General features: G+C 42.2%; 1 protein-coding gene across 2 annotated transcripts in view; it reads left to right on the forward strand.

The window, feature by feature from the left end:
* Window positions 1-25,212, forward strand: part of plxnd1 (plexin D1) — a 116,545-nt gene that overhangs the window by 77,202 nt on the left and 14,131 nt on the right. The window contains exons 19-29 of one of the 2 annotated variants that reach the window (XM_012863914.3): window positions 2,887-3,039; window positions 8,834-8,948; window positions 9,566-9,673; window positions 12,313-12,425; window positions 13,414-13,524; window positions 15,747-15,877; window positions 18,642-18,840; window positions 18,916-19,062; window positions 19,160-19,316; window positions 19,675-19,778; window positions 24,164-24,227. In XM_012863914.3, coding sequence (XP_012719368.2) covers window positions 2,887-3,039; window positions 8,834-8,948; window positions 9,566-9,673; window positions 12,313-12,425; window positions 13,414-13,524; window positions 15,747-15,877; window positions 18,642-18,840; window positions 18,916-19,062; window positions 19,160-19,316; window positions 19,675-19,778; window positions 24,164-24,227 — 1,402 coding nt within the window. The remainder of the gene's footprint in view (window positions 1-2,886; window positions 3,040-8,833; window positions 8,949-9,565; window positions 9,674-12,312; window positions 12,426-13,413; window positions 13,525-15,746; window positions 15,878-18,641; window positions 18,841-18,915; window positions 19,063-19,159; window positions 19,317-19,674; window positions 19,779-24,163; window positions 24,228-25,212) is intronic. The other variant, XM_012863931.3, reaches the window with a different exon arrangement.

Here is a 25,212-nt window from a genome sequence, read left to right on the forward strand (position 1 = left end):
GCTGCTTTTGTGTGCATTTGCAAACATTTGTCGCACTTTGCGGATTGACCTTGTTGAAATTTTCAAGGGTGTGCGTGTCATCCTTTTTTGCAACTTTTGCTTTCGGCTTCACCGATAACGGGCCATGAACGAGGACAGCAGCAATCCTGCAGAAATGGTAATGCTGCCAATGAAAGGAACCCGCGCTTTGCTTATGGGCCTGTTAAAATCCGGACTCCAATCCGTCTAAAACGCTGGAGAATCAGGTATTAAAAGTGCAAAGGTAAAAGTGGAGGCACATGTCAAGATGATGGAAAAAGACAAGGTGCGATGATGCTGTTGGGTCTCCTCATCTAATCTAGACTGACAAGCTTGTGATGCCTAACCAGCTGGGCATTTTGGTGTCTGACTAAAATGTAGATGAAGGAAGAGTAGCCTCAGCTCAAAGAGAGAGGGGGATCTAACCTTCAGTGTTTCCAGCATCTAAAACCCCTGTCTAAATTCAAGATTCTCTGCAGAACCTGCCGGGTCTTTGGTAGAGAACCTGGTCTGGAAAGACGGCCACCCACATAGGAGAAGCAGAGCGTCTATGCGATGAACAAGGAAAGCTGTAAAAATTAGACCCAATAAAAAGCTCCCTGCTGTGGAAGACGCTCTGAGTAGAAATCCATAAGATCCGCTGAGACTTTATGGTATTCACATTAAAGTATTATTCCATCCAATTTAATCTCGTCCCTCTAGATCAGTTTGGGATTTGCAGCAGACGCACAAACAAAAGATGAAGCAGCGAAGGCGGATATATCCTGAGTTTTAGATTAAGGGACATGGTTGGGATCACTCTAGATGAGGCCTAACATTACAAATTTCCCAAAATGCTTCCTAATTAAAAATGTTACTGAACCCTAACTGGCAGACAGGCATCCTTCTCTTTCCAAGCCAGCAGTGTGTAAAGCCCCAGGCGGCGGGGGTGACGTCACCAGCAGTAGGAATAATTTTCTCAGACTGTAGAAAGCTCCCTGTGGACACCCAGGAGACAAAGTGGAACTGTATTAAACGGCTGAGGTCTGCCACTCCACGTGACTTGAAGTCACACGCAAAGTGTAAAATCAGAGGAGGGTCCCTTTAATTAATATAGCTCCCAGCATTGAGAGGGGCCGTTGGATAGAAGTAGGACAGTTAGATTTATTGCTACAGACCTCGGTAAAGGCGCTGAGAGTGTTGGTCTGGACTCAGATCATGACCATCATGGGTTTATCTGGGGAAATGCTGAAGCCCAGCCTAGATAACTTAGGTTATTTGAATCCCTGTAAAGCAGATTCTGATTTTGTGCACAATCAAGAAATTTGACTACGGCTCACAGCGTACGGACAATTGGTATAAATATATTAGCTGCTGATTTTTTTGGATGCACAGAAAAAAGAAAAAAGATGGAGGTTGTGGGTTATGTTAAAATATGGTTATTTAGTTTCAGTGTAGCTGACTACTGTGGCTGTAAGGTGTTCATCTTGTTTATCTGAGTGACCGCCTGGGGGAAGAAGCTGTGGCGGCTGGTTTTGAAATAGTGCTTTGTAGCGCCGACCTGAGTTTAAAAGTCAAAACAGTTTGTGTGCAGGATGGGTGGGGTCTGCAGAGATGTTAGCTGCCCTTTCCCCAACCCTTGATCTGTATAAAACCTGAATAGAGAGAAGGTCAGCCATGACGATCCTCTGCAGACCTAGCTGCTTGTTGCAGTTTGGACCTTTTTTAAGCACATATATATATAAGCCTAGCAAATTTAGGCCTTACACCAGGAAACGTCTCATGTTGTGACACACTATAGCCTCAAATTTATAATAATTGTGCGCTGGAAGGAAAATAATGCATGCTTTTCAGTTTTCTTTACGTTTACACATTTAAAGACATGCATTTGTTTTCAGTCCCTTTACTCTCAAACCTTGAAATAAAGTTAAATGCAACCAATTTACTTCAGTAGTCGCCTAATTAGTAAATAGTATGTGTGTGTGTGTGTGTGTGTGTGTGTGTGTGTGTGTGTGTGTGTGTGTGTGTGTGTGTGTGTGTGTGTGTGTGTGTGTGTGTTCCAGAGAATAATAGTTTAGCTCATTTTATTTCAAGTACAGTCAGACTGGAGGGAGAACATCTGCAATCAGCAGTTTTCAAGTGTTGCCACACATTCTCTACTGGATGACAAAGGTCAAGATTTTGACTGGACCATTTTATCACATGTTATATTCTAAACTAGTCCATTAAAGACTGTCTGTACGTTTAGTCTTGTTGTCATGCTGAAAGGTGAACCTCTATGCCGTTATCAAGTCTTTTATAGCCTTGAACAGGTCTTTCTCCAGTATAACTGCAGTTATATCTATTAATCTTCCCATGAAGGCGACCAAGATTGTTTTCTTATAGAGCACCATTCATGCACAAAATAAAAAGGCAATAAAAAGTGCTTTGTAGGACATCAAAGAAAAGAAAATAAGACACAAGTCCAAGGCACACAAGCATTGCATAAAAGGGGGAAAAAAGTTTTAACAGTTTTGAATTAGCAAGATTCTTTGATCAAAAGCTGTTGTTAAGAAAAATTGCTTTCAGTTCCGATTTAGAGGAAGCAATAGTTTGCTCCTATCTAAGGTTTCTGGGAGCTGAGGATTTTGTGACCTGTTTTCCTGTCCCGTCTGTAGAAAAGCATTCACACAGAATGATGCTAACTCCACCGTGTTTCACTGTGGGGATGGAGCGTAGAGGGAGATTTGCGTTGTTAGGTGTCCTGCAAAATTGAGAGAAATGGCTGCTATTGCAATGTGCTGTATGTGGGTCAAAGTTTTGCACTTATATAATCCGGGGGCCTCTTCCAAGAGGACCCAACTCTTAGCACTGACCAGCTGACGTGTTTTATTTCTGTTTGTCATGCAGCAGAAAGTGCCGAGCGAGCTGGAGCTGGTGCCGGAGGAATACTCTGTGATGATTGGCTCCTATCCCTGTAACATCAGCTTCCATAACGACCAGCTGTTCCACTGCACCATCAACGGACAGCTGAGCTCCAGCGACAGTGAGCTTCCAGTCACCGTGAGTACGAACGCCACAACCCTCACCGTCTAATCTCATCCTGAGAGTTTTGCTCGACGGACCCTGATCGTTTCAGCTCCTCACCCATCTGTCATTTAGCATTTAAGCCAAATATTTAGTCAGAATTAGGACCATCTGCGAAGTTAACTGAAACAGATTCGGTGTGCACGAGCCCTCGCTCTGTAAGTAAGTTGTCTAACAGGTTTTTATGAATGGTTTCGGCTTTCTAACCCAGACACTATAACATTAGTCGGGGTGATGAGCCGTCTCTTAGTGACTAAACGTAACAACAAAACATTGACACGCTGTATTTATCAACCGGTCTTTTTTGTCTTTCGGTCTTTGTCGCTCGCATTGCTACACAGTTATTGTGAGTCAGGGATGATCTAACTCCCCAGTGGGATTGTTTTTCTTCCAAGTTACAAAGTAAAAGCATAAATCAGTCCTACTTAACTGATTTCTCTCTTTCACACATGATGCTGTCCACTCCGCTCTCATTTTATGGTGTTTTATTAGGAGGGAAGCGGCTCATCTATATTTAAATACGAGCTGAACTGGTAGTACTTTGATAAGATAGCTCTGAAACATATGTTCTCGGCTGAGTTGTGCTCTGAGAACAGTTTCCTCCACTTTCACGCAAAAATAGAAATAAAACAACTGTTATTTCTCCCTCGGCCCGCTCTTGTGTACCTGTGGCATGCTCAGGTACCCGCCCACCGCTTCTGTCTATCAAGATCGCTCAGAATAAACAGCGGTAATTAGCAACTACGTGAGCGGAGGGCAAGGGTCAGAGGAGATGTCATAACAGAAATGGGTGGGCTGCCTGCACACGAGCAAATGGGCAGGCTGCGCATTTGACAAGGCTGTAAATATAGCCCTCGCATTTATTTTCTTTTGTGTCGGCAGATTTAAATAAATGCTTATGTGCTGTGCTCAGACAAAGTTTGCGGCCATTAGCGTCTTTTTTTCCTCTTACTTTCAGAGGCAGATCTATTTTTGCATGCCTGTGTTGTGCTTGGCTCTGAAGTGCTGCAGCACTAGACGTGAGGAAGCAATGTTTTTTTACCCCCAGCAAAACAGGAACATGGAACAATGGCATTTTCCCCTCCATTACAGCGGGTCACGGCGGCGCAGTCTCTGGAAAAAAGAAGGCCTTCTCCGGCTGCGCCGTGTAAATAAGCGTCTGAACTCGAAGGGGGATGGAGGAATGTTGAAAGCAGGGAACCCAATGAGCTTGTTTCCCCCACAGAGTTGTGTCTAAGAAAGATTTGGTTTGAGGATTGGAGTTTTTTTTTTTTTTTTTTTTTACTTTTTTTCATCTGAGTCTCTTTTTATGAAGTATGTTGGGATTGCAGATGAGAAAGGGAGCGATGTGAGCTGGGACCACAGAGGACCCTGCTGACTAATCAAAAGGCAGAAGTGAAAGTTCGCTTCTTGCCACATCTGGGTTAGTTTGAACTGGGTGACTCTCCCGGCTCAGAGAGAGAGAGAACATTTTTCAAAACCTACAGCGTAATTTCTTTTTTGCATGTGTGCACCTGACTCCATTACAAAATGGATGGGCTTGTCTGTGTGTGTGCCGGCACCTGCGCCCCTATTGAGAAATGTTTAACTGCGTAAGGTTTAGCTGTGTTATTTAGAAAAGATGTTTGCCCTTATTTTGGAGCAGCTGAATATAAACTAACACTGTGGAATAAAGATTTAAGGTGGGAACAAGACTAAAAGCAACTTTAGATATGTGTTCTCCCATTTTGACTGTCAGACATCACCTTGTTAAACATTTGTCCATTTTGTCATCTTCTTTGGGTATATATCAAACTTAAAACAGAAGATAAAGGGGAAATTACTAGAATAATATTTGTAACATAGATACATCTGGTTAAAATATTTTCTCCCACTCAGAGATTTTCTAAACTATTTTCTCAATTGTTTGGCCAAATAAACAGACCCGGCCCAAGGCATAAGCAGGCTAGGCTGTCGCTGTGACACCCACACCAGCAGGGGGCCCTAAAGAGAATTATTATATTATTCTGACCAAGAGTGTAGTTCACTTATATTTCAGAGTTTTTTTTGTGTGAGCATTTTTGTTCATTGCTTTTGTAAAGCTTATGAAGAATTCTTTTTTTCTAAAGTTTGCATAATGCTGCTACTACTGTGTTCCCAATATTGGGTAGAAAAAAACTCTATTATGGTCTCATCTGACCACGGCAGCTTCATCCAGATGTTTGCTGTGTCTCCTGCCAAGCTTGAGACAAACCTTTGTTGGTTTTCTGTTTACAATCTTTAAACCTCTCTTTCGGAAAGGTCCGGTTTGTGGAGTGCATGACTAACAGCTGTACTGTCTAAAGATTTTCCCACCTGAGCTAAGGATCTCTGCAGCTCCTCCAGAATTACCATGAGTTTCTCTTGACTCTCTCTTGTCCAGCCTGTCCACCTAGGTGGACTTCCATGTCTTGGTAGCTTTGCAGTTATGCCACATTCTTACCATTTTTAAACAATGCATTGAACATGGCTCTGTAGGATGTTAAATACTTTAGATTTTAATTTATAACATGAACCTGCTAACCTAAACATCTCCACAACTTTATCCCTGACCTGTCTGCTGTCGTACTTGATCTCTGTGCTGTTTGATCTCTCACGTTCTCCAACAAACCTCTAACACCTTCAGGAACACCTGCATTGCTGAGATCGGGAAATTTCATTCACTGCTTGGGTGCACTGCACTTTATTTAGTGGTAAAGAGGCTCAGTACAAATGCAGAACACTCTTTTAAGATTTTTTATTTGAAAGACATTTTGAAAACTACATATTAATTTCCTTCCCCTTTCCACTTCCCTATTTTTCAGCACTTTGTGTCGGTTTGACACCTAAAATACCAACAAAATAAAGGTTGCAGGTTCAACGTGGAGAAAAAAATAAAAAAAGTTCAACGTGTGTGAATAATTTTACGCAACATTGTAGATTAGAAAAGTTGTCTTTCACAATCAGTTAAAAAATAATTGCTTAGTGGGCTTGCAGTTGGCTTTTGGAGGCTCCACTCTGCAGCTAAAAGGGGCAAAGGTTTCAACAAAGCCTGGGAGTAGAGAGACTGAAAAAGACGAGGGCTTAAAGGGCTTGTTCGTGATTTAAGATTAACCGAGAAGCTGCATAAAGCACAAGGAAAAAAAGTATTTCCTTGCTACGTGAATCGGAACGTGCTATTCTGGTGCAATCCTGGGATAAAAATATATTAAATGAGTCCTTTAATGTTGTTCCTCCTCATACCTGCTCCGTCTCCCTGAGCTTTCTCTCTTCATCTTTGTCTCTGTCTTTCAAATACACTTTACTGCCTCTATGTTATAGAGTAGAAGCTTAAAGGAAGAAGATAATAAAAGGTTGTCATACCTCAGGCACACACCCGGGGACAGTAGCTAAAATTAAACCAGCTTGAGAAGTTTATTTCTGTATTTCATTTTATTTAGTGTATTGCAGCTGTATTTACTGCTGCTAACACCGGCTGCTCATTTTAAGCCCATCTAAAGTGTTGCTGAATAGCTTTTAACACCTCTCTGGAGTTAGCTTTTGATTATTCCTAATAAACTGCGCAGTAGAAACATAATTCATTTAAAACAACAATACCTAGGTGTTTTCATGATGCTGATATAAAGAAGGGATTTCTTACATCTAAGTCCGTAATGTTAATTTTATACTAATTTATTTCAGAACATGAGGATTTTAACCAGGGAAATGAAGTTGGAGAGTCTTCTGCAGGCTGTAAATATTGAGTATTTTGATGCTTATGGGATTTTGAACTTTGGTGAACCAGCTTTGCACCAGATGGAAATGTTAGAGGGAAACCTTGATTCATTTCAGAAGGAATATGTTGCTGAGTTTCTTGCTCTGAAAGCGGGTCACGGGTATTTTGGACGTAGGTGATAAGGAAGTAAACATGCTACTTAGTAAAAATGTGAGTCTGCTTGATTTGTACACTACAGACAAATTCAAACATCATCTCAGGCAGCCAAGTCAGAAATTATATTTCTAGATGGAGAAAAGCTTGGCTTGATGTGACATTGTTGCATAATAAGATTTAAATGTTTTATTTTCACCAACATCATGGTTAGGGCAATGGTTTTCTAACGTTTTATAACAAGTACTACATCGGTTCCACCCTATTGACAGACATTTTAAAACAGCAACACATCGGTTATACTTTTCCAGATTGTTGTTTTATCTCATCAAACAAAAAAAGAGCACAAGAAACCTTCTTAACTAATATTCACTGCATTCTCTGTTCCATTTGTAATCAAAAATCATTTTTTTCTGGTTCCAAGAAAGAAATGGAAACAGAAAGTAGGAACTTGAAATTTCAAGTGGCAACATCGGATACTTCCAACCAATCCAGACCTCAAAATCCAATATGGCTGCCATGTGTTTAAAACTTTGTGATTGCCGCAGTATTAATTGGTTTATTTTTTTTTTTTTACTTCTGATGATTTTTTATCTCATAAATTCACTTGCCTTTCATTATATTGTTCATCTACCATCATTAACAAGTAGCTGTAGAGTTTGAATGCATACGCAGTGCAATATTATTAGCTTACCAAGTCCTTCCTCTGGAAATAAATTAATTGCTAATCTTGAGTCAAAATACCAGAGCATCTTGTCATTTACACACTTAAAACAGAAATGTATAACAGTATCTAATTGTTTTTTTTTAATTTCCAAGTATTAAAGTAACAATTATTCCTAATGCTGCTAGCATACTTCATTACTACAGTTATAATAGTGTTCTCCATATCATATATTATTGTTATTTTGATTTTGATTGATCATTTTATGCAAAGATATGTAATGAATCCTTGCTAAGTTTAGTTATTTTCACCTAAATGTGGCAAATTGTCTTATTTATTTTTTGCTTTTCTGCTGCAGATCAGTTTGTCTGCTGGGTTTGCCAGCTGGCAGTCAACTGCTTTACAAACTGTAGCTCTAAAACTGCTAACACCCTAATAAGAGTGATAAATGGTAATACGTTTGCTCAGGTTTTTTTTATTATTATTATTCCAAACTGCTAAATTTATCATTCATGTAAGTGAGACACGTCCAGAAGCCTCCTTTCTGCCAGCAGTGGCAGCAACAGGCGGGGGTGTGGCAGGGCTGTGTTATGCTCCATATACCAGGAGAAAACTCTAGTTACTCTTTCACTTTCTCTGACATCTCTTTAAAATGACCTTAAACTGTATTAATTGTTTGATGAAAACTTTTTAAAACTGTAAATGTAACTTTGACACACCTTGGCAGGCCCATCCATGCCTGTTAACTGGCATCAGTTTCAGTTTTTTGTGTTGCACTGGATCGCTCCTCTGAGTGCTGCTGGTTCCATTTGAAGCAATCAATGTGCATAAATGATTCATCTTTATGGCTGCTTGTGCTAACGGCAAAGCACAGTTTAGCTTGCAATTGGTAATTTATTTAGCTAATTAATAGCTGATACAAAACATTTCCTCTGAATGAAGCCTAAGTACCACCAGTAGTACTTCTACCACAGTTTGAGAATTGGGGTTAGGAAATGTCATTTACTCGTGTTTGTGATTTAATTACATTTTAATTATATTTCATTTAATGTAACTGCTATTTTGCTATTAGTTTTTTTTTTTATTCCCTGCTCATATTCATCGGAGAGCCACACTCTAAGACACTCAAAGTTCATGATCGATATAGGACTGCTGGTGGTTGGCATTACGACTTTAAAGGGAAGTCAGATGTTCGGAAAGCGTGACCCAGTTTCATGAGGCGCTTTTCTTTCTCCTTTTAGGTTCAAGTGGGGAACTTTCGCCACATGATCACCAAAGTGCAGCTCGGCGGCAGCGAGTTGGCCATCGTGGTTTCCATTGTGGTGTGCTGCGTGTTGCTGCTGCTGTGCACAGTGGGTAGGTCCGGCACACATACACACAGAGGCATGCGTGCCAGTGGATGATGGATGCATTCCTGCTGCCGCAATGGATGCTCCAGATGTGGAAAGAGATAAAAGGAACTCTAGGCTTCTAGTTTCCTGCACTTGCTTCATCCCTCTTTAGTATCCAGCGCACAAAGACTTTCTTGTTCCCTTTTCTGTCTTTGTCTTTGTCTTTGTGTGTGCTTCTGTGTGTCTCTGTGTGTCTGTGTGCTGTGCTCTGTAATCAGAGACTGAGATGGTCGGCCTGGCAGGTGTATGGATGAAAATTAGTGCTATAGCGTATAGTTTCACACTGTTTCCCTTTTTGGATCATATATTCACAAAAGCCCCCCTCTGTTTCCTGCCAGACATTTTAGGTGCGATGCTACTGATGAGAGAGTGTGCGCATGAATTATGTTCAGCCATCACGCAACACGGAGAACGTTTCATTCAATGTTTCAGGATTTAAAATTAATTTCAAAAAACTGTGACACAGAGAGGTTCTCTTTGAAAATCATTAATGAAAACATTTCGGAGCCGTTTAGATCCTTTTACTGCGTGAAAGGGCGTTTGTTTGTTTGTTCTTTCCTCACTCTTTGCTGTCGTTCGCAGCTCTCGTGGTGTACTGCACAAAGAGCCGGAGGGCTGAACGCTACTGGCAGAAAACTATTGTCCAAATGGAAGAGATGGAGTCCCAGATCAGAGAAGAGATCCGAAAAGGTGAGGTTAAAAGACGAACACTGGCGTGTAAGACCTTGTATTTGTATGTTCATGTGTTTATGTGCAAAAAAAAAAAAAAAAGGCACTTGATTTGGTGTTTGTCTTATCTGAAGTGGGAAGGAGACACAAAAGTTGACAGATTTGTGCCTAGTAAGCATGACTCATAAAACACAGAGCCTGACCAATGATCAGTCACACACAGACTCACCGAGTGGCCACATCGCCTGTCCTGCATCCATAGGAAGGCCACAGTGTGTCTATATGGTTATGTGTGTGTCTGAGCATCAGAGTAGACCCGAGTGAAGGCCACTCCACATCGGAGCGCCCAGATTTATGGAGCAGAGATGGGGGGGATGGATAGAGAAAGAGAAATGGAAGGAGGAAGCGATAGGAACGAGAATGAGGGCTGCGAGCCGGGGGAAGAAGCAAAGGCGTGGGAGGGAGAGGAGGAGGAGAGGCGAGGTTATTTAGTCAGAGGACACAGATAGATTTGTGGATGAGTTCATGGTGAGTGCACACAAAACGAGGGATCTTTCTGCTGAGAGTAAAGTAGCACTTGGAAGAAAGGAGGACCGGGAACTGATGGTTTAAACATTGGAGGAGTTTGTGCGAAAACAGAAGGACAGGAACAGTTTTGTGTTTGGCCTTCTCCATCTAATTTGGAGTAAACAATGTGGTCTGGTTCAGAAGATAAACTACTCAATACATCTAGTGCTTCGCGAGTGTCCAGACTCCTTCAAATTTAAAATAGCTTTGTCCTGCAAGCAAGACACTATGTGTGGTGTAAAATATAACAAAATCACCAGAACACACTATTCCCACAGTGAAAAAATGATGGCGGCAGCATTATGCTGTGTTTCTTCAGCAGAGACAGAGAAGCTGGTCATTGAACCTAAACATACAGTAGAGGCGAAGCAAAAACAGAATAGTTTAGATTAAACCATATTCATATGTTAGAAAGCACCTAGTCAAAGTCCAAACCCAATTTAGAACCTTTGGCAAGACCTGAAAACTGATCATAAATGTTCTCCATCCTATCTGACTGAGCTTAGACTGTTTCATGGGCAAAGACTGTCAGTTTCTAGGCAAGGCAAGTTTATTTGTTTAGCACAATTCAGCATCTCAAGTTGCTTTACATGATGAAAACATTGCAAAGGCATGACAAAGGAAAGTTGTCATATTTGTTAGTATCAGACCAAAGCGCAGACGAGAACTCGGGAGTCGCACGAACGGTAAAAAATGGTTTTAATAAATAAAACAAGGCTTACAATGAAGGAAGAGAAACAGGAACTAGGAATACAGCAAGCATGACCAGAACGGGGTAGATAGACGGAATACCTAACGATCAGTGTGACAGAACTGGCTAAATTTATAAGGGAGGAGATGGAAGAACCAGCAGGTGGAGCAAATGAACACAGGTAAGTCAATTAGGTTGAAGGAGAGACGGGACAATGAACTGCCAGGGGCTGGAGGAAAACAGAATCTAACAGAGAACATGAGAATGGCCAGACACAAGGGAATAACCAAACTAAACTAAGAAAGAGCGGGCAGGAAATAAAGATCCAACAGAATTTATTGAAATAATAAAGAACAGAAGCTACCTAAAACAGGAGCCGAATCTAACCGATAAAACAATGCACTATTAATATAAATACTGAACAGAAACAAGGAGCTAAAGATAAACAATAATAAAAGTGCAAAACATAAGCAAACTGCAGGATCCCCAGGGAGCTACAATAAGTAATCACATCCCTGGGGGATCCTGACAAAAGCAGGGAAAAAGTCTGATGTGCAAAGCTGGTAGAGAAATATGCCAAAAGACTTGTAGGCGTTATTGCAATTAAAGGTGATTCTGCAAAATCTTGACTACAATAAAATTAAAGATTACAGAGTCAGTTGGTTGCTCTGCATTTTATCTAGAGGGATGGGAGTAGTATTGGCACTCTGAAAAAAAAAGAGTTCAAAAAATCTATCCTTTTCCTTCAATTATTCACTACTTAGTGTTGGTCTGTCACATAAAATCACAATAATATGCATTAAGGTTTGTGGTTGTAATGTAAAAAAAAATGCAGAAAACACTCCCATACTTTTGTAAGGCTCTGTAAAATCCCTCTGGTCTGCTACTCTATTCTTTCTCAAAAGACAGACTCCAAAGAAATTGCAGTTTTAACCCAAATATGTCTCTCCTCTCTTGAAAGAGGGACACTTCCACTGAAAAAAAAATAATCTCTAGCCTCTCATTAGAGGAAAACATTATCCTCTGCTGAAACATGGTGCCGCTGCAGTATTATAATGTAGGTAGGAGTCCGTGGCTGGAAATGCTGATACTGTTTCTGCATGTAAACCTCAGCCGGCACACATGTTTTGGATAAAAGCCTCAGACTGGAATTGGCTGGTGTGATTGGCATTTGGTAAATATTTGCCTCTGTGCTCAGATGGGCTGCACAGTCTGGCAACGAAACAGGGAAAAAGATCACAGGATTGCTCTTTTCTATGTTTAATATTCATCAAGGATATGACCCTGGACGGTAATCATAGCATCAGAACCCAAACACATTTTACGTATTTTTGCTTCACAAAAACTACATTTAATGACCCAGACAAGAGATTTCATCGTTCCTTACGTGTTGTCCTTGCAGGCTTTGCAGAGCTGCAAACAGACATGACAGATCTGACCAAGGAGCTGAATCGCAACCAGGGCATCCCCTTCTTGGAGTACAAACAGTTTGTCACACGCACTTTCTTCCCCAAGGTGAGAAACCTTTTTTTAGCCTGTTATCTCAGTCCGCCTGGCAGACTGACACCGCCATTTTTCTCACTGGGGGTTTTCATATTTGTATTACTCCCCGCCCGCCTCTTTCTTTCGAACGTTTTTCCCACTGCTGGTAATATGCAGGATACAAATTCACCTTGGAACTTTTAAACATAAGGTAAATGTCAGGCTCAGTTGGCTCAGTTTGGCACCCTGCGGGAGAGTTAATGTTTTCCCGAGAGGTAAGCATTTTCCCCTGACGTGAGATCCACCACAAAGGTACACGCTGGGCATATTTCTGGGTGGGTTTTTTTTTCCAGAGAAAGAGGCAGGCACAACTCAGGGGGCTCTGTCTCACAGACACATTCATGGACTTTCAAGGAGACAGAACAATGACGGGCAGTGTGACAAGCAAATTTTCCCTCAAAAGCTACACCCACGCTGTTTTGCAACCGCAGATGATCTTGCACAATTTCAGCCATACTGGTCGGACACTGGAGGAGATGCCGATTTTCTGCTTAAAACGTGTTAGAACTGGGTCTGTTGCACCCCTGCCATCATCCCTCCAAAGTTTTTTTTATTTCCCCCCTACAAAGACAGCAAACACTGTCCTCCATGCCCCAGAAGAGCTTCTGGCTGTCTGAGATTACGCACACAAAACAGTGTTAGACACAGTCAGAACACAGGCCAAATGTAGCTGTCCTAAAATGACAGACTGAGCTCAAAAGGCTTCCTTTTAGCCCTGCTTGATTTTGTCCCAAAAAGCCTTGACTGTCCCTAACTTCTGGTTTCACCATGCCCTGTTTCTTTCACATGATCCTTAAAGAACCTCTCTCTTTTTTTTTTTTTTTTTTTTTTTTTTTTAGTTCTGGACGGCAACCCAAACACCAACATCTGATTATTTTCCCTCCCATTCCCTCTTCACTGTGTTTACGAATGTAGCGCTCTTTGTTTTACAGTTCGCTGTGTGTGTTTGTTTGTGTTTCAGATGTATTCGGATTATGAGAAGAGCCTGGTGCAGCCCACACAGGATAATGACTCTCTTGGACCACGGGCGCTACCAGAAACCCACCCGCTGCTGCAGGACTGGCAGGTGAAGGTCTGCTTTCGTCGTTTTTGGGAGGGGGGTTCGTCCGCACTAACGCGGACATTTTGCCAAGCAGAGATTTTCTGCTGCGTTTGCGCATCCCATCCACATGCTAGACGATGGTCTCAAACGTGGAGTCTTCTAAAATCTCTGGGATGTGTCTGTACGATGTTTCTTAATATCCAGAGAGCATTAGAAAAAAATGAGGTAGGGATCCAGTTTACTCAACAACATCAACAACATCGTGATTGCGTGTTCTTTCCCACGTCGGCCTTGCTGTGTTCTCCCTCTGTTTTCACTAAACTTTAAATCTAACCCAACAAAGTCTCTGACTGAGAGGAAATGGTAAACTCTGTTGATGCACAAACAAGTCATGATCGTTTTGGAAGAGTCTTAATAGCCTGGCACTGCTTTAGCCATGCGCAGGATGTTCTTCTTTTGAATGTTAATGAAATCAATAACATTGTTTCCACCTGCTGGACTGGCGTAGGTATTGCAGAGTTTTCAAAAACTCTGCAATACCTATGCCATCCTAGAGATGCAGAAGAACAGAGGACAAAATATTCATTCAAAAAACATCTGGAGCACTCATGTGGGTGTCTGTGGCTTGATGGGTTGAGTAGTTGTCTGGCATTCAGAAGGTTGTGGGTTCGATTCCAGCTTCCCATGCGACATGTCAATGTGCCCCTTTAACCCCAAGTTGCTGAATGTGTGTGAATGTGGCTATATTGTACAGTGCTTTGGGTGGTCAGCATGACTGGAAAAGTGCTATGTAAGTTTACTCATGCCTACTCCACACGTGTGTCTGTTATGTCACACAAAGGATTGTGGGATTTCTTATAGCTCCTTAGCACCGGTAAGGGACATTCCAAGGTTCCTATGCCAGAGGTGCCGTGAGAGGAAGCATACAGAGGCTCCTTTTCCTACCTTCTTTCTTACTGACTGCGCTATTCGGTCACCACTTATCATGACGAATGCTGACACACTTCTGCTTTGGCTAGAGAGTCCTTACCCATAGGGCGTCTTCAGAAGCAGCCTCAGATCTGCACCCAATTCCAAAGCTGAACCAGCAGAAAGGAAGCTGCACCTGCAGCAATACCTGCAACTAAACAGAGTAAAAAGAAGAAACAGACAAAGCTATTGGCTGCAACATCAGGGTTTCTAGCGAGTGTCGTATTGAAAACATGGTGACGACACATTGTTGCACCCCCCCCCCCCCCCCCCCCACCCCCACCCCAATCAGCCAGCTGTAGTAGCAAGAAGAGCAGAGTTTCTGTTAGGAAAGTGTGAAGTGTGTGGTTAAAGCTTTGGGTCAAGGGTTGGTTGTTGGTGGGGGTATGACTTCCACATAGCTGTGTGTAGGTTATTTACACAAAAACCCAGAGAAGTAAGCAGCTAAACTGATACAGGCTTATGACTTTATATAAAATACCATTTTTCCAAAGCATCCATTCACTGAAGAGCAAAACAATATATATTTTGGGCTCCCAAAACTTCAGAGATCCAGGCTACTGCCCCGGAAAGCCCTTTCTATAGTCCAACCCAGGTTGTGTGTGTGCTTTCTCAGGGCCAGACAGTAGTTACAAGGGAGAAAAGGTGTGCACTTTTACACACATGGGTGTTGACGTGTGCTGAGCACGAAAGCACACGTATGTGTGTGTGTGTGTGTGTGCAGCGTCTTAACGAGGGATAGTAAAGATTGCAGCGCTGCTTTTGGGTCGGCAGCCAGGGGAGCCTGTCTAGCGGTGATGAAGTGCCTTGGATCCACATTGTCTTCGCAGGAAGTGTTTTCCAGGTCACAGCGAATACATCTGAGAGGCGGGTATTTATCTTAATGGACACCCCTGTTCTCCTTCTGTCAGGCTGCAAACCACACCATATGGCTGCGGTCCAGAGGGAAGACTTCATCACGCTGCTGCTTAGTCGCGCCCATTGATAGACCGCACTCATTAAGTTGACTCCGCACATTTAGCGACAATTAAACACTGTAAGGGACAGGAGTGGGGGGGGAGTACGGCTACTGTGGAGAAAACTTGAAAGGGGGGGTGGGGGTAGCTGAAGGAGCGACGGGAACAGGATGTAATAGAAAGATGAGGTGTTCACTGGATAGGTCACACAAGACGAGAGGTGGGGAAGATGATAAGTGAGGGCACAGCAGGCGTGTAATCCAGTTAGGGTGAAATCATGCAGAGAAGTAAATGTTTCACCCAGCCTCTGCCATCTTCTGTCACCAGGCCAACAACACAACACGACCTAATGTGGAGGAGGGCATCACCCTGTTCTCCACTCTGCTTAATAACAAGCACTTCCTGGTCACCTTCGTCCACGCCTTGGAGCAGCAGAAGGACTTTGCTGTACGAGACAGGTAACTGCAACATTTACCAAAGGCTGCGCAGCCTTTAGTTAAAATAGGGATGCTATACAGTACTCTCCCCACTTATTGCCATCCGTAGTAAAGCTGCAGAAAAACCTAAAAATAAACTGATCCTGTACTGCTGTAGTGTAATCTCTCGCACATTTTTTTTTTAAATTGAGTATATTTAACCATGAAAAAAGAAATTGCTCGAAGAAATATTAATTTTTAACAAAATCACTGGTTCAACACTTTTCTGTACCGTATGCTAGTTGATGTTTAGAAATCTTTAATTGCAATTACACGACATACTGCTTCCCTGGGGTAAACTTGTGATATGTAACAAAGACTAATTGCCCTTAGCCGCTCTTCAAGAGGGGAAAGACAAAGGAACATGAAGTTCAATGATGGCAGATTTTTGTTCATTGCTACTCTCCTGAATTTGCCCATATCTGCAGGCATAGCAGTCATTCAAAAGAGGACTATCATGCACAGTTAGCAGGATGGTAAGGAAGATAAAACTCATTTCTCAAAGCTCACTGAGAACTGCATCAGAAAGCGGCATCTTGGGGTCATTAAGTCCCCATGAGGAACGTTAGGCATCTATATGCCAACCAGTTATTTGGGAGGCATGTCAGGGGAAAGAAAATGCCTTTTCTGTCCTACCATTACAAATTAAAAATGTCATTTGAACCAGATGCTTTGGTCAAATGAGACTAAGACTGAGCTTTTCAATAAGAAATACTTCAGATAAGTCTGGCATAATAATAAAAGACAGGCTGAATTGGTGGAAGAGCAGCTCATGTCCATCGCTGTTGGGTAGTATCTGTTTCTCTTTCAAAGTCTTTAAATCTCTGGTGAGAGAAAACCTAAAATCTGTCAACTTTGGGTTGCTGTTCAAAGTTCCAACAACAGGGGTACCAGCAATTGTACCACCTGGGATTTTGTTAAAAACTGATATTTCTCAACATGGGTTTTCTTGAATGTTCTCAAATTAAAGGCAGTGTTTACCTACATTTTAGATTATGTTGTTATAATGAAAAAAAAAAAACCTGTTTATTTAGATTAGGTTGTTGTAATGAAAAAAATCTGTTTAGGTTGTTTACACTTCTTTATGAGTGCCGCCAACACGTTTGGAGGGATTTACAGGTTCCTGTCTTTAAATGTCTGGTTAAACTCTGACCTGTCTTTTGCTCCGTTGGATGGTGGAAGCAGAGAATTATGAATGACTTAGCCTTTTGTTTGCAGTTGACCTTTTTGCGAAGTGGCCACTTATTAGAGCTCCGCCTCCACTGACACACTTTCAGACAAACACTAACGGAGAACTGTCTGGGGATTCAAACACAATGAGTCATCAGCCAAGCTATTGTTAGGCATCAGCCACAGGAAACATAACCATTTGTAAATATAAAGCACTCCTTTACATCATTTATACTTACATGGTTATGATTCTTATAATAAACTATGTTATCAAGAACAAAGATCAAGACAAAACTCTCCTTTACCTTAACAAAAGAAATGCACCAGTCAGTCTTTTTCAGTGAAATGACAATTTCCAATTTCTTTTAACTCTGAGGTCCCAATTCTGATTTTGACGATTCCGATTTTTATTTTTTAAAGATTGTAATTCATTGTACAGAAAAAAAATGCTGCGGGTTCTTTAAAAGCTGGTTTCAAGTCTAACAAAAATGAAGCAATTGTGGCCCCAATTATGCTCTCTAAGACTTAAAAAAAAAATCTATCCAAGTATATCTATCCAAATGATGTGGATAATTGTGTTTATGGACCAAAAAATATGGAAGTTATTAATTTGGATGCCCTTAATAAATACAGAAAAAAAAACAGATTTTTCTGTATTTCAGCTGCCAATTACCAATCAGAGCCAGTAATAGACAAACTGGCTGATTGATTGGTGCATCGTTAATTTCCTGCAGCTAAAGGGAAGGGTGAAAAAGCCAGACGATAATGTAACGTGTTTAATAATGACCCAGTCCCGTAATTAGTGGAGAATTTGATAATTTTCAGAATATTGTTTTGGTTTTCTTTGTTAATATTCTCTACTGCCATTGCTCGGAGAAACAGTTTATCCCTTTGCACACCTTTTAGTAAAAAGCTGCAAAAAAAAAAAAATAGGACACAAGTGTGCTACTCTGGAGGATATAAATAAAGCAACAATATTTACCTTAAATCAGAAACATAAAGTAACTCCTGCTGAATGCCAGACGTTGCTCTGGATTTCTCCAACAAATTATTTATGAAAACATGTAAAAAGGCGGTACCAGACCGGTGCTGTGTTTTCTATTTTTGCTGCATGCACGCATGCAAGAACACACACACACACACACACACAGAAGCAGGTCAAGTTTGATATTGAGGTAAACTAAATGCTTGTTTGAGGTTTCCCAACACTAAGCAGTCGCTGTGAATCAGGGAGAAATTCCAGAGGCCAGACCGCATCCCTGTCCCTGCACAGCGTCAGCACTTACTGACTGATGGAGCCTCTTCCTGCTGGATTAAAGGGGCTTTGTCAGGGAAATCCCCTGCCTGTACCTCTGGACACTGACTCAGACGCTCCCTGCATTAGATCAGATCTTTATTTGGCTCAGCAGTCACAGGTGGACTGGGCCGGACTAAATCTTGTTTTGGGTTCTCGTTGATTTATTATTTTTAAATCTCCTCCGACACACTGACGGAGCGCGTTTGCGCAAACGCGTTTTCACTTGTTTTCTTTTGCTAATCTGTTTTCTGACCCCCCCGCCCCCTCTACCTCCCCCAGATGCAGCCTGGCATCCCTGCTCACCATCGCCCTCCATGGCAAACTTGAATACTACACCAGCATCATGAAAGACCTGCTGGTTGATCTGATCGACGCCTCAGCTTCCAAGAACCCCAAACTCATGCTGCGTCGCACCGAGTCCGTCGTGGAGAAGATGCTGACCAACTGGATGTCCATCTGCATGTACAGCTACCTGAAGGTGAGGAAGAGGCGGGGCCGTCGACAGGTGGTTTGATTCGAGAAGAAGCTTACCGACCTGGTTCTCCTTCCTCAGGAAACGGTGGGTGAGCCTTTCTTCCTGCTTCTCTGCGCCATCAAGCAGCAGATCAACAAGGGCTCCATAGACGTGCTCACGGGGAAGGCCCGCTACACCCTCAACGAGGAGTGGCTACTCCGTGAGAACATTGAGGCCAAGCCACAGGTCAAAGACTTCACACACTTGCTGCCTCGTTTCCCGCCAAAGCAAAACGCATTCAATTAAGGTGACACACTCTTTGCTTCCCTTTCTATGTCTGCAGAACATCAACGTGTCCTTCCAGGGCTGTGGCATGGACTCGTTGTCAGTCAGGGTCATGAATACTGACACGATCTGCCAAGTTAAAGAAAAAATCATTGAAGCCTTTTATAAAAACCTGCCTTTCTCCCAGTGGCCTCGAGCGGAGGATGTGGACCTGGGTAAGAACACATTTCTTTCTGATTATTTCCATCCTTTCCCCTCCTCGAGCCCTCCAAGATTTAGTAATCTCCTTTGCAAAAAGGTCAATTCTTCTCATGAAGCCCAACTAACCTGAGGCTGCAATATAATAAATGACAGAATGCATTGAGGAGAGTGTACAGTCATAATCACAAAGAGTTATTGCTTTCAGAGGCTGCAGAGCCTGCAGAGCTGATTTGATTAATGGCCTGGGAATATTTCCACAGGTCATGACACGGAGCTGGAGCACGGTTGCCGTTTGTCTCGCCTATTCTTCTCCGGATTTAACAATGAAATTGTCTGAGTCCTCTGCCTTTCTCATCTTTCTCTTCATTTTAGAGTGGTTTGACTCTGGGAGCAACAGTAAGCTCCTGCAGGATCTGGACAACTCCTCAGTGATGGAGGACGGTCGAAAGAAACTCAACACGGTCTTCCATTACCTGGTGGGTGTTTCTGTGTGTAAGCATGGCTGCTGAGGTGGGCAATGTGACATAAGTGGCGTGTTGAGGGTGAAAATTCAATCTAGACGGTTTTGCTGGCCTTCCTGTGGTGTATTTGAGACACCGTCTGCTGACCTTCTTTTTTTTATATAACGTATTTTCAGCACTATAGGGCGCTCTGGATTATAAGAGGCACTGTCAATGAATTGTCATATACAAAGCACACTGGATTATAAGGCGCATAAAATGAAACATAACAGTCAGATAAGTCAGTCAAACTTTATTAAACGCGTTCACAATAACTCTCCTTGTTCAAACATTAATGAGCGTATTCACAATAACTGTCAAAATTGTTCAATTACAACAGGTAAAATACAACAGGTAAACCTACCAGGTAAAAGTATGCATACACTAGAGATCAGCACAAATGTTAATTTTGTACCTTTAATAATGCATTTGAACCTTTTTTTGTCACAATGAATTGACTGCACAACTTAAACCTTCATAATAGTGATTCTTCAAGAGAAGAATTATGTGCACAAGTTTAATATTGCTGATTTCCTCAAATTTACACAGGATCAATAATATACACATAGCTCCAATATATAGATTATTTGGATAAAGGTCCCTTAGCTAAAGCTCACACTTTTTGTAGCCAAACACAAGCTCCTGTCTTAATTGTAGCTGGATGTTTGACCATTCTTTTATTTATTTAAATCATTTAAATTGATTGGTTTCCGACTAGTTTTAGACATCAATGATTCCAGGACTCTTACGTTAGCCTGTTTAGTCCAGTTCAAAAGCAGTTTAATGTGATTGTAATGATTACTGCTGGTGAACCCGATATTTAGCCGGACACCTAGTTACGTTTAAAAGGTTTGATTGTGAACATGATGAGTAATGGCGGGTGAGGCAGGCAAACAGAACCAGACTAGGCAGATGAATTTTGGCTCAAGGTGCAGGCAGGCAGGGATAAGCAGGAGACCAGAGGATGCAGGTAGTGAAAGACCAGAACAGGCGATGTAGACCGGGGAACCATCAGAATAGGCAGGGCAAGGGGCTGGAACTCGCAGAGAAACAGGTAGAACCACAACACGCAGACACAGGAGACCTTAACAGAAGAGTGCAGCTGGCTGAGCACACAGGATCTGGTAACGGCAGGACACATCACACCGGACAAGGCGGGATGAGAAGAGAAGAGACGTCCTGGCAGGGATGAGTTGGCTGAGGCAGGTATATGTAGGCCGGTGAACAGGTGACCAGAGATGAATGTAATTACTGGCAGCAGGTGGAGTTGATGAAGACTAATTGACTTGTGGCTGAGCTGATTGGATAGTGGCTGAGAGGAGACAGGCTGAAGAAAAGTCCAGAAAATTCCAAAGGCAAAACAAACAAAAACCCAAATCATGACAGTGATACGGATCCTGTAGGAACACCCAGCTGCTTTCAACCATCTAATTGTATTCATGAGGTGAGGTTGAAGCATTTGAAAGAGTCCTTCCTCATTATCCTATCCACTTTTTACCACTGGCAGTGAAACAGACCGTCGGCACGCTGCTGCCACCACAGCACCTGACAGCTGCTTCTGTGTTCTTAGGTTAGAAAACCTCATCTTGACGTGGAACATTTTTCTTGTCGCTGTGATCAAATATGAAACATCTGGATTTGATCGTAAACATTTCTCCAGAAGGCATTTAGCTCATCTTTGTGGGCAGCTGCAAATCTCTGTCAACCTTGAAGTTGTCATTTGTGGAGCAAAGGCTTCTTTCTCAGACCATGTTGTTGTTGTTGCTCTCACTTCACTGTAGACAGCGACATTAGTTTTCAAGCATCTCCCAGTTTATGACAGAGTTAAAGCCTTGGTGGTTCCTGGGTTGTTCTTGGACATCCTAACCAATTTCCTTTCATCCGACGGTGAAGGATTGGATCAGATGGTTGAAATTGAAATCACACGGTTGGAAATATATTAGATAATGTTTTTTTTAATAGCAGTTGTCAAACATTCAGCCGTAAACGCTGCGCAAAGGGAACTAAAAGTAAGTAAAATATTCTAGAAATGAGTGTGTTTGTCCTTGATTTAAACAGTTTACATGATATACCAATGGGACAAGATTTTTGCACTTAAAATAGGAACAACTCATCTCCATCTTATTTCAAGTGCAGTATATCTACTTATTTTATTTTAGGGGGTCAAAATACTCATTCCATTGACAGATAATCTTACTTAGCTGCTCAAAGTAAGTGCAAATACAGGTATTTCAAGAACATTTTATTTACAGTGTGTCCAGTGTACCAGAAGCATTTTGCCAAAACTTGTGGGTCTGAGGTGCAACTTTCCAAGGAACATTTAAACAAATATTAACGCATACAATATATATTATGTTATTAGTATGTAAACTCCTGGCTGGAATTGTACCTACCTGGATTTTTGTAATGCTCAGTATTATTTTTTTACATTAGGGACTTGCTAATTTACTCTACATCATACCAAAAACATTATAAGGTCAAGGTTAAACCCTACATAGTTTATGCCGTGTGTATATAAGAGACGTCAGAGGGGGGAAAGTGCTCCTTGATCTTGTGAACGTTCCTGTTTAAAGGTCAGTAAAACCAGCAGACTGACGTAAACACGGTGATGCATTTGTCACTTCCAAGCGGCACATACCTGGTCTGCTGCGGGAAATTCAACTCCACACTTTTTTTTTTTCTTTTTTTTTTTTTTCTTTTTTTGGTTGAGCTTCTGACTTTACTATAATTGGCTTTAAAAGAGAGGGAATTGTTTGTACTTGTTAAATCTGGAAGTCCTGTGGGATAATTTTTCAGTTCAGCGGAAAAGGGTAAAAGCACTCAGCAGCACACACAGTATGTAAATAGTTCCTCACAGAGAAGGTCAACCATTGAACTAAAATAACTACAAACACGCACTTTCCGGAGTTGATTAATTCAGTTCTGAACCTCAGTAATGCAAGTACTTTGTAATTATTTTTGATCACTTTTGATCAGTGCGTACTTCATGTTGTTGGGAAATAATATTCTCATGCATTGAAATATTAAAAATCAATGAAACCATACAATAAAAGTTTTCAGGGGAAGATGCATAGAAATACGTCTCTATGGTCCTTCTGATCTCATTTCTAAACCCCTCGCTGACAGTGAAATTAGCTTAATTTGATTGTTCCTCACTCAGTAACCAAGTCAGCATCGAAGAGTGTTGTCAGGGCAACCCAGCTGTAGGGTAAATTCACCTTTTGGGGAAAAAGGGACACTTATGAGTTTCCAATAGGCATTTATCACTCGCAGTAGGGCGGGTCAAGCTGCAAATCGGCCGGTTCTGCTCACCAGCTGGATTCTCTCTTTGAAAAACTTCACACTGCAAAAACGGATCTAAAAATAAGTAAAATGTTCTTAAAGTTGGTGTATTTATCCTTGATTTGAGCAAGTAATTAAGATTATCTGCCAATGGAATGAGTATTTTGACCCCTAAAATAAGATAATTAGACATACTGCACTTGAAATAAGATGATTGAGATGATTTGTCCCTATTTAAAGTGCAGAATTCTTATTCCATTGGCAAATCATCTTATTTACCTGCTCAAATCAAGGACAAATACACAGATTTTAAGAACATTTTACTTATTTCTAGTTCCGTTTTTGCAGTGCAGATAACTGCAAGCATGCCTGACCGTTGGTTATTTAAGTGCAATATGTAAATACATATAATGTGAACAGTTTGTGAGGGATTTCTACTGTGCCATTATTCCTAGTATCTGACATGAAAGTTATATTCTAATTCCTACATTTATCAAGTCTAAAGACATCATCTTGTGCAATGTATGCTAGCCCTAAATCTGGCCAGTTTAGCAAATAGAACGTGGCGACAGAAAGCCTTTCGGACGTACTTCTCCACCATCGTGAATGCCTGCGTGTTTTGTATGTGTGTTTATGTCTGCGATGATTTGTGCGGGATTAAGCAAACCTCTCGACCTTTTGAACTGTTACCTGCGCGTTGGGTAAGTGTTGCATTGTGGGGGTATTTTTTTTTTTTGCCGGGCGGTCGGGACGGAGCTGTGAGAGCAACGAGCCGGAGCTTGTACTAACAGTTTGGGTTCACCGGCGAGGCTGTTCAATCCATTTCACTGCAGGTTGACTTTAATGAGCCGAGCCAGGGCCCCCGCAAAAAAACCAGCCACCGCTCCGGGTGCGCGCAGGACCAACACACATACACAAACACTTGCACCTCTGAGCGACTCGTTGCCCTCCGGGGGCATGCTTAATGACACTGTTTTGGTGCACCCGAGCTCACCCTTGACCTCATGCCCTCTGGCCTCTCTCGCCTTTCTTTGCCCCCCCCTCATCCTTCTTCTCCTCCTTACTCCCCGCTTTGCTAGATCCCAGAGGGAGCGTCGCTGGCCATGAGCATGAAAGACAAGAAAGAAAGCACCCTGGAGAGAGGTAGGCAACCTTCGAACACGCCCACTCTCTGTCACTTTGTCATGCACACTCGCCCAGACGCGGAGAGGTCCACTCACATACTTAATCACTTGGAAACAGCACATGCTTAGGTGATCACCAGAACACGATCCGCTCGTTGTAAACATACGTGAAACCAAGCAGCCGCCCCTTTCCTCTTGTCCATGAAGAGACTGATATCTAAATACCCTCCCGCCTAATAAATCACAGCAGAAACTCTTAACAACAGTGGCTCATTGAAAATGTTTTTTTTTTTTTTTCGTCCTCCATGTTGTGGATGTAATCCATTAGCAGCTGTCAGCTTGTCGGGGGAAAAATGTGACACAATTTGGCCCGTTGTCCAGCATCCGCCGAGCTTCGCCTGTTGACAGATGAGTTTACATTCAGCCGTTAATGGGCTCCTGCGCTTGTTGTCCAGGTCCCACCTTTATATAATCAGCTCCGGACCAGAGCCCGGTTCTCTTCGGGTTCTGTCCATCAAAGGTGCCTCTCTCTCCATTCACGCGGCGCCAAAAATAGGCTCAAGAGCACCGAACCTGGCGCCTGCTTCAAAGCGTGAAGGGGGTGCTATGAGCTTGTAGTGCTCCCTGGCTAATCTGAAACACTGTCCTGGCCGTCTGTGATCAGCGCTGAGGGTCTGGACTGTGGCCTGCTGGATGGGAGCATCTCTGGCAGAGTGGGCTGTAATGAGAAAACACACACCATGAAGGCGCCCGTGTGTGTGTGTGTTTGTGTGTGTGTCTGAGTGTGTTTTTCAGCTTGTCTTTGTTTTAGCTCTTGTGCCGCGCACAATAAATGTACAATATCTGTATATTTGTGGTGTTTGAACACGAGTCTCTACGCTCATCCCTGCACTCATATCCGTCCGTGCACGTGTGTGTGTGAATATGTTTTGTGTTGAGATCTATAAATAAACCAGCTAGATTTAATTCTTTTGTTCCCATCGTTGGCTGAGCATTACCATCTC

The sequence above is a fragment of the Fundulus heteroclitus genome, chromosome 1 (genome assembly GCF_011125445.2).
Source record: "Fundulus heteroclitus isolate FHET01 chromosome 1, MU-UCD_Fhet_4.1, whole genome shotgun sequence".
Lineage (NCBI taxonomy): Eukaryota > Metazoa > Chordata > Actinopteri > Cyprinodontiformes > Fundulidae > Fundulus > Fundulus heteroclitus.